Genomic DNA, 10,385 nt, shown 5'->3' with positions numbered 1-10,385 from the left:
ATATCACAAGTTCATTTTGATTTCCTTGGAATATCATTTAATAATGCATTTATGAGATTAAAATGGAGAATAATGGAGAATAAAGATAGGTGTGGTGGTACACCTCTACAATCCCAGGGCCTTCAAAGCTAAGGAACAAGAAACATGGCTTTGATTGAAGTCAGTCTAAATTACATGTTACAATCTCCATTCTTCTTTTCATTCAAAACACAAACATACATACTCATACACACACATCACACACACAAACACACACTCACACACTCACACAAACAATACTGAACTAGAAAACAGATAATTTAGAAATATAAAATAGATGATTTTTTAAAATGGAACAAATGCTGCTAGTTAGTGTCATTACATCACTATCCAAAGGGTTTCAAATAAAAAAGTTATAACTCTTGAATTTATGTTTATAATCATTACAGATTTATTAGTTTCTTTTCAGAAATTTACATTACTCATCTACACTGATGTATTAGGCAGGGCCCATGGATTGAATCAAGTAAACTAGAAGAAAGATTCTATATTTTACTTAAGGTTAATTTTATTTAAAAAACATTTTATATAAGTCTCAGGTCTTTACACAGTTGATGTAAAATTATTTATGCTAGTAACCTTGGCCCACTCTGTGTCATTGCTCAATTCTTAGTCTCAGTAGCACAATACTTTTATACACACACACACACACACACACACAGAGAGAGAGAGAGAGAGAGAGAGAGAGAGAGAGAGAGAGAGAGACAGAGAGAGACAGAGAGAGACAGAGAGAGAGAGAGAGGTGACAGAGAGAGATTCACAGTGAACATTCTCATATCTTTCCTAAAATTATGCCATGTAATTTATGGTAAAAAAAAATCTGGGTATGATTGCTTCCACAAAATCTCTGTAGTGACTCTTCTGCTGCTGCTACTTCATTTCGGGGGAACTGGCTCATAACTATTAGGTTATAATATTCTAGTAAGCATCTGTGTGCTTACTGTTACACCTGTGCTAAACTCAATTTCCAAAGAATAATTCATCCATTTAAGTTATTTAAGAGTATCAGGTAATAGCTATGAATTAATACCTTAGTAATAAGTGATCAATATTTCTATTGTCATTATCAATTTCATAAAGATTCCACTCGTTTGGGTGGCTAAGGTCTCCATCTCCTGAGATTCCTGAAGACTTATTCTTTTTGCTGACACTGGACAGTACATCAGCCAATGTTATGTATCTTGTCACCTGAAACACACATACTCACTTTAGGTTCTTTCTGAGCAGTTGTACAGCTTTTAGGTCATTACTTACTAAATTTTGTGAAGCTTAAAATACAATTAATTCTAAAGCTTTTCTGCACACAGAACATCAGTGTGCAGCTACTGTAGATATATGTTGATGACATAATTAGATATTTTTCTCTGGCAATTGATATTAGTCCATTCCTTTAATAAAATAAGCATTTTAGATCCAAAAATCACATAAAAATAAAGTGGGTGATTTATCATGTTATATTCATAGGCAAGTTATACAATGGTTATTTCCACTAATATTTGCATTATTTCTATACATACATGAATACATGTCTCTGTATGTGGAATATAAAAGTGATCTTGGGAATATATTTATGTTCTATTTTCCTCTCAAGGTTCTAGGTCAGTGTAGTCATTTTCTGTTCCTTTGTTACAAAGCTGATTTTAAAGTACTAAATTTATTTAATTCAATGATGAATTAATTATAGTACCAGAACAAGTAATCTGTGTAAGCACCAAAGTTGAGACTCCTTTTTGAAACTGTAAAGTTTCATAGTCCTGGTGATATATGATAACACATGGGAACTTGTTTGAAACTGTTTGGGAAGGAATCTCAAACAGGAAAAACAATGTGGTGGCATTTTTATTACATATTTGTCATAGTATGTGGAAAAATAGTGATTGTTTTAATGTCGTGTGATTTTCCTTCTTAGAGGCTCCTAGCTCCACATCATCAGGTATGATTATGTAACCTTTAGAAACTATGGAAACCAGGAAAGCAAAACTGGACCACTGCAGGATAGAGGTGAGTTGGGGAGCAATAGACAGCAGAATAGCAAGTATCTGAAATGGGATAGACAGTGCTACTTAGTAGGCAGGAGGCAAGTACATTCAAAAGAAGTTGGGAAGAGGGTAAAGTGGAATTAATCATGTTATCAAAGAGGAAAACTGTAAGATGCATGGGTTCTTAGGTAAAGGTGAGAGAGATAGTCAAAGAATAGTGTAGTCAGGTAAATAGCAACATGGATGGCTGAAAAAATTAATAAGGATTCATTTTGTTAGTGATTTACTTTTCACACCCTCAAAACCAAAAGAAAAATGGTATTTGTCTTGATAGCTCAGAGTAGTTGTTTAATCCATCATTGGAGTTCACAAAGGGTTTTAATGTGATGGAAAGTGAACTGGAACAAACCTAGGACCATTTATAACTCCAATACTTCCATAATTAACAAGGTGTGGAAAGTAATGTAATGACTTTCCAATATATTTGTGTTTTCAATTCTAAATCCTGATGATGTATTATTTCATTGCTGAAAAAACACTAAAAATGATTAATTTATATACATCTTTTCATGATTAAAATAGTGAGATAATCATGAATTATCACTGAAATTCCATAAGAATTATGAGTCAAAACAGGATAGTTGCCAAAGAGTATAGTAAAATTATGGAATATGAGGTAGAATCTCCTGATATTTTCCCACACCAAAATACATTTTGTTCAGTTACATTGTTGTAATAGTCTGTAATCATTAGTACTATTTTATGTGTTAACTGTAAAATGTGACATTTCAAAAATTAGACAATAGGTTTGAAATTCTTAGGCATTAGGCTTAGTTGCATGAAACAAACTGTTCACTCAGTATAGCTATGAATATCAAGGCTCTTATTATCTATAATATTTTATATCCAGGAGGATGATATGTATAAATCTTGTCCATGAAGAATATTCTGGAACATGGGTGGTCAGGGATAGACTAATGAAGATAGTAGAAAAAACAGACTGATGATATAGACATACCAACCAATGAATCAAAAGTTTTACATATTTTGTGTTTTTCCAGATATATGAAATACACTGCTACTATGCTTTTAAGATGAGCATACCCTGCATTTATGTCCTCATTAGAGAAGGTCCTTTATTTCCAAGCTGGAATTGGAGTCCTCCCCAATATGTTTCTTCTTCTTTTCTATACTTTCATGATCCTAGGTCACAGACATAAACTCATGGATCTCATCTCCTGTCAACTGACCCTGGTTCACATAATGATGTTCCTCACTGGTGGAAATATTTGCATTGCAGACATATTTGAGTCACTAAACACTAAGAATGACATCAAATGTAAGGCAACTTTTTATACAAATAGGGTAATGAGAGGCCAATCTATCTGTATCACCTGCATTTTGAGTGTGTTCCAGGCCATCACAATCAGTCCCAGTACCTCTTTGCTGGCAAAATTTAAACAAAAACTTAAAAAATATGTGATCAGAGCATTATTTTATATGTGGTTTTTCAATTTGTCTGTCAGTAGTAACATGATCTTTTATGTTGGTGGTTTTACCAATACGAGTGAGACCCAGCAGATGAAGGTCACTAAATACTGCTCACTATTCCCCATGAACTACATTGTTAGGGGATTAATTATTTTACTGTCAACCTCCAGGGATATGTTTCTTGTAGCAGTCATGTTGACCACAAGTGCATACATGGTGAATATTTTGCAAAGGCATCAGAGAAAATACAAGTATCTTCATAGCGTCAGCCACTTGATAGCCTCCCCTGAGAAAAAGGCTACCCAGATCATCTTGCTGTTGGTAGTTTTCTTTGTGGTCATGTACTGGGTGGACTTCATCATCTCACTCACCTCACTCCTGTTATGGATCTATACTCCGGTCATCCTGACTGCTCAGAAGTTCGTGATATATGCCTATCCCACAATTACTCCTTTGGTACAAATCATTTTTGATAAGAGAATAATCAATGTGCTGAAAATCTTGCAGTCAAAGTGCCACTAGATTTTCTGAAAAATGACCATTTCTCTTCCTTTAAAATGGTTCACTTATTTTTATTAATATGTACAAGTGTTATACCAGGCTATATGCATGACTGCATTCCTGATATGCAAAGAGGTTAGAGGAGGTCTTGAGTTCCCATGAAAGTGCAGTTTCAGATGACTGTAGGTGCCATGCTGATGTAGCTCTAGTAATTGTGTTTTTTTTATTATAGACTCTTCTTAAACTTCAGTTGCACAAATAGATAAGTGGCATTCTTTATATGATTCAAATAAAGTCTGTGGTATTACATACATATATTCTTATGACATTACTGATGTGAAGTACTATAAACCTCTTACGTTCATTGTACAGCATAAGTTGCTCTTTCCACATGAATTTTTTCTCTCTTCTTTTTACTTTATCATAAAAGATTCCTTAATGCTGAAGTTATTTAAAAGAAACTCCTGAATGATAGTGACTTTGTAACCCTCTTCTTTGAACCATTTTAATCTACATTCATTAATATTCTAGTTAAAATCATAGCTTCAATTCTGTTTATTAATTTTAATTTCTCTGATTAATAATTTAATGGGAATTTATGTTTTCCATCTTTTCCACAGTTACTCACTTAGTCCTATATGAACCTTTATTATGTCTATTTTATACTTTATTTAATCTATATTTATTGAAACATCATCAATTATTGAATATTGTTGTATATATATTCATATGTCCAATGTGGTTTTTGTGAATGTCTGTAAGCTTTTGTATATGTCAACTGAGAAAAAATGTGTGTTCTTGTAAGTACTGGAGCCAGGAGACAATATTGGTCTTATTTTTCAGAATTAATTCACCTAGAGCTATGATAAAGTGTGTGTCTCTTCTGTACCTGGTGCTTACCAAGTAGGAGTCCATCATATAAGTATTGTCCCGTCTCTTCCTCTCAGGGAATGGATTTACAGAGGTTCAACCATATGCTATCATCTAATAATTTAGTTCCTCTTTTATAGGACAAAGATTCTTTTATATTTTTTTTTTCTGATTAGGTTTTTTTTTGTTCTCCTAGTTCTCCCAGTCCTTCCACATCTCCTCTCTCATCTTGAGCAACACTTTTTTTTGTCTCTCCTTATGAAACAAAAAGGCTTCTCAGAAATAATTGTAAAATAAACAACAATAATTTAAAACAAAAATAGACAAACCAGAACAAAGAAAGACAGACAATTTAAAAAGAGTCAATGAAAAAAACAATAAACTCATACAGACATAGAAGCACACAAGTTCAACAAAGGAATCTTATAAAAATACAAAACCAGATAGTTTTTGTCTTAGGAAGGGACTGTATCTACTTCTATTCTAAAACACTATCAGGTGCAATCTGTGCAGTCCCTTTGCATGTTGCCACAGTCTCTGAGTGTATATGTGTCCATTGTGCTGTGTTTAGATGGCCTGGTTTCCTTGGTGTTCTTCATCCACTCTGGCTCTTCTAGTCTTTCCACCACCTCTTCCACAAATTTTACTGGGCCATTAGTGAAAGAATGTAGTGGTGACATTCAATATTCAACTGAGTGTCTCAAGGTCTCTCACTCTCTCCTATTTTTCTGCTGTGGCTCTCTGTATGTCTTCCCATTTGCTGATGGATGAATCTTCTGTTATGATGATTTAACAAGCCTTATATCTTGACTTGCATTTTCATATCTTACAGATGTCATACAAAGACCTGTATACTTCCACTGACAGCCCAACTGAGCTAATTCCATGAGCACATCTACTTGCTCCTGGACTAGATCCACTCTTTGATTCACCAGCATAATGCCGGCTCTCAATTGAGAATTAATCTGCCTCTGTGTATCCAAGGCCATAGCCGCATTGGCCTGCTGCAGTAGCAGCAGTAGCTGACACTGCAATAGGTGTCACAATGGCGGCAGTGATACCAAAATACCTGCATGTCCTAAACAGGGTCATAGCTGATGGGGCCTCCACTGGCCAAGGAACTAATCTAGGCATTCCCATCTGAACTCTTTAGTTTCTCCCTGCAGGGTCAGGATCTTTTCCTCCATCACCATCATCATGAGCATCATCTTCACTAGCAACATCATGATTAGATAGGAGCTTCTGTTGTTGGCTTTGCGCTGGACGAGTAAGTCTCTCTGGAACCCACAATGGCTGTTGCCCATCCTGTGGAAAAACACAAACAGACCCTCTCGCCCACACCAATGCTGGGTCTGGGCCATTCCACTGACCAGTAAGGATATCCTTCCATAACACTTGTCCTTTATTTGCTGGAGACTGTTGCGCATATCGCTCTGCCGCGGACTTACCCTCTTTGTCCAATTGAAAATAATTGAGAGTAAAAAGAGCAATAGCAAGTCTTTCTTTAGGTGTCTTTCCCATACCTACTCCCCCTTTTTGTTTTATTAAATACTCCTTCAAGGTTCTATGGGCACGCTCAACTATGCCCTGTCCTTGGGGGCTATATGGGAGTCCAGTGGAATGAGATATTCCCATGGCTTTGCAAAAGCTCTCAAATTGGGAGGAGGTGTAAGCTGGGCCATTGTCTGTTTTTAAGGACTTTGGCATTCCCCAGGCATTCCATGCCTCAAAGCAATGCACAATGACATGTCTTGCTTTTTCTCCAGTCATTGCTGAAGCGGCTATGACTCCAGAGGCAGTGTCTACAGATACATGTACAGACTTTAATTTTCCAAATTCAGAAAAGTGTGTAACATCCATTTGCCAAATATGCAAAAGACATAAACCCCAGGGATTAACACCCACAGTTGGGATAGCAGTATATGGCAGATAGGAATTACAGCTTTTCACAATGCTACGAGCCTCCTCGTGAGAGATTTTAAAGTGAGTAACCAATGCGCATGCATTGACATGAAATTGTTCATGGAATGTCTTAGCGTTTTGAGCAGGAGTATGAGCAGAGAATATAAAGATAGCTCTGGTAGCCTTATCTGCCAAATCATTTCCATCTGCGAATGGACCAGGAAGTTCAGTATGAGCTTGAATATGTTGTACATAAAATGGATTTTTCCTATTTAAAATTTCCTGCTGTAATTGAATTAAAATTTCTCAAATTGTACTTTTAACATTTATTTTTCCTACTGCTTCCAATATCTTAAGAATATTTACCACATACTGGGAATCAGAAATTAAATTAAAAGATTCTTTAAATTTTTTAAATACCATTAATACAATTCGTAATTCAATTACCTGAGGGGACTCTATGGCAAACTGGACAACATTGGGGCTATCACCAGAAACCACATATGAGCCACAGCCAGTTTTAGATCCATCAGTAAATATTATTTTTACATCTTTTAACGGAACAGTACTAGTCATCTTTGGAAAAACCACTGGATGTTCTTTTATAAATTGTAATAAGGGATCCTTGGGTAAATGATTGTCAATAATACCTAAAAAGGAACATTTCAATATAGCCCAATCATCCATGGTGGAACATAATACCTCTTGTTGCTGGGCTGTATAGGGCACCACAATTTTTTGTGGCTTACTTCCAAAATATTGTATGCTTTGTTGTAACCCTTGTAAGGCCAAAGCAGCCACAGCACTTAGATAATACTCCAAGATCTTTCCAGGTGATATTTTTGGATGTATCCAAAGCAAAGGTCCTCCCTGCCAAAGAACTCCAGTGGGCTGCTTTGGGGTAGATAAGATACACAATTTTAAAGGGGTTGTTAAAACCCTCCTATGCAAGTAAGAGGTCGACAGGGCCTTTTCTACCTCATCCAGGGCTACTCGAGCCTCAGGTGTCAAACTTCTAGGAGACATCAAATCAACATTTCCTGGCAATATATCATATAGTGGTTGTAATTGGCTATTAGACAATCCTAAACAAGGCTGAATCCATTGAATATCCCCTAGCAATTTCTGAAAATCATTTAAAGTACACAATCTATCCTTATGTATTTGAATTTTTTATGGCCTTATTTCTTTTGCAGTAATGACAGATCCCAAATAATTAATTACTTTGTCTTGTTTGGCTATAATTAGGCCAAAATGTCTCAATTTCTCAACCATCAATGTATATGCTTCTTCTAAAATTTGTTTACTCTTTATAGCCAATAAAACATCATCCATATAATGATAACAATAAAGCTTTGGGAATTTTTGTCTAACGTTAACTAATGCCTTATCCACATAGAGTTGACACATGGTAGGACTGTTGGCCATACCTTGAGGCAAAACAACCCACTCATATCTCCGGTCTGGTTGGACATGATTAATGGAGGGAAGAGTAAAGGCAAAATGCTTGGCATCTTGTTTGCACAAGGGAATGGAAAAGAAGCAATCTTTTATATCTATTACTATAAGTGGCCATTCCTTTGGTAAGTTAGAGGGCAATGGTAAGCCCCTCTGAACAGGTCCCATAACTTCCATCTGGGCATTAATGCTCTAAGATCATGCAATAATCTCCATTTTCCAGATTTCTTTTTGATAACAAAAATTGGTGTATTCCAAGGAGATGTGGATGATTGAATATGTCCTAAAGCCAATTGCTCATTTACTAATTCTGTGGCTGCCTGTAGCTTTTCTGAGGAGAAGGGCCACTGAGGAACCCAAACTGGATCCTCAACTTTCCATGTTATGGGTAATGCTTCCTCAGTGGCCCTTGAAAAAAACCCAGCCCTGTTCTTCCCTTTTTCGGGTTGGGTAGTATAGGGGATTCCCTGCCTTGTAGGTACTTTCCCAACCCATGTTCAGGGTGGTGCCCCATGCATTTCATAAGCTTTGGGGCAGCTGTTCCATAATCTCCTTCATTAGTCAATATAAAACCTATGTCTTTTAACAGATCTCTTCCCCACAATGACACAGGAATTTCTAAAACATAGAGTTGCATAGTGCCAGAATGACCTTCTCAATCCTTCCATGTTAAAGATCGGGCACTTATATCAGGAGATTTGCTATATCCTAGCCCTTGTAATAATTGTTCTGACTTTTGAATAGGCCAACCTTTAGGCCAATCTTTTATAGCTATAATACTTTTGTCTGCTCCTGTATCTAAGAGGCTGAGAATACTTTTTCCTTCTATCCGTAACTCAATAAGGGGTCTCTGTTCTAAATCTATGGCATAACTTATATAAGGCGTGCCTGAGGATCCAAACCCTCGATCTTGCCTCTCTTTATCAGCTGAGGGAAACAAAGAATGGCAGCTTGGTAGCACAAGTAATTGTGTAATTCTATCCCCTGGGGAGATCACAGCTATTCCCCTGGGAGAAGATACCATGATTTTTACAATGTCAGTATAGTCAGAATCAATTACTCCAGGGTGAACAATGACCCCCTGCATAGTGGTAGAGCTTCTACAATCAAGAGTCCCACTGTTCCTTCAGGCAAGGGTCCTTTGAAATCTGAGTCTACCAACTGGGGTCCCATTTGGGGTGTTAGTACAAATCTGGTGGTGGCACAGAGGTCAAGCCCTGCACTTCCTCTTGTTGCCCTTCTTGCTGATTCCATGCCATTGGCCTTCTCAGGGATGGCCAGGATCTCTCCTCCTCCATTGCCCCATATATTTGAGGGCCCTGAGGATGGGGGCCCCGTGCCCCATTTTTTGGCTTAGTGCCACCAAGCCCGGGATCAAGCAGTTCCCCATTTATGTTCTTGACTGATCTACATTCATTGGCCCAATGGTTGCCTTTTTTGCAATGAGGACAGAGCCCTGGGGAGGGTTTAGAAGTTCTCCCACTCCCTCCTTTTTGGGGGCAGTTCTTCTTTAGGTGGCCGGGCTGACCACACCTAAAGCAATTCCCAGAATTGGTTCCTTGCTTCCTCATAAGTTGCATGACTGCAGCTGCTAAACCAGCATTAAATAGCGGTCTACCTATCTCCCTGCATATCTTTATCCAGACCTCCAATCCCTTACTTTTATGGGGGTTGATAGCCTGTTGGCACTCCTTGGTGCACTGTTCAAAAATAAGCTGTTTGATTAATGGCATGGCTGCATCGGGATCTCCAAAAATTCTACCAGCGCCGTCTACCATTCTGGACACAAAGTCAACAAAAGGCTCAGCTGACCCCTGGGTTATCTTTGTTAGGTTCCCTTGTACTTCTCCCCTATTGGGAAGGGCCTTCCACACCCTGGTGCCTAATTGATTAATCTGCTCATATATATCTGCATTGAGTAATTAATCTGTTCGTTGGCAAACCTACCCTGTCCTAGCAGCATGTCTTGATTTCAGGCCTGTTGGCCTGCAGCCGCATTAGCAGCAGCCTGCTCTGCTGAGAACTCTATAAAAAATGCTTTCCAATCAAGATATTGGCCAGGAGTTAAGCAGGCGTTGGCTAGGCTCATCCAATCACTTGGGGTCATGCAAAATCCATGAAGAGATTCTAATTGTGCTATGACAA

The 10,385-nt window shown here is 37.6% G+C and overlaps 1 protein-coding gene across 1 annotated transcript; it reads left to right on the top strand.

Moving 5' to 3' along the window:
• Positions 1-3,131: 3,131 nt before the first annotated feature.
• LOC117720888 (putative vomeronasal receptor-like protein 4) lies at positions 3,132-4,031 on the top strand. The gene has a single exon (XM_034519596.1). The coding sequence runs from the start codon at positions 3,132-3,134 to the stop codon at positions 4,029-4,031; it is 900 nt and encodes a 299-aa protein (XP_034375487.1).
• Positions 4,032-10,385: the final 6,354 nt, after the last annotated feature.

Source organism: Arvicanthis niloticus, chromosome 15 (genome assembly GCF_011762505.2).
Source record: "Arvicanthis niloticus isolate mArvNil1 chromosome 15, mArvNil1.pat.X, whole genome shotgun sequence".
NCBI lineage: Eukaryota > Metazoa > Chordata > Mammalia > Rodentia > Muridae > Arvicanthis > Arvicanthis niloticus.
This window is presented reverse-complemented; position numbering and strand designations above follow the sequence as displayed.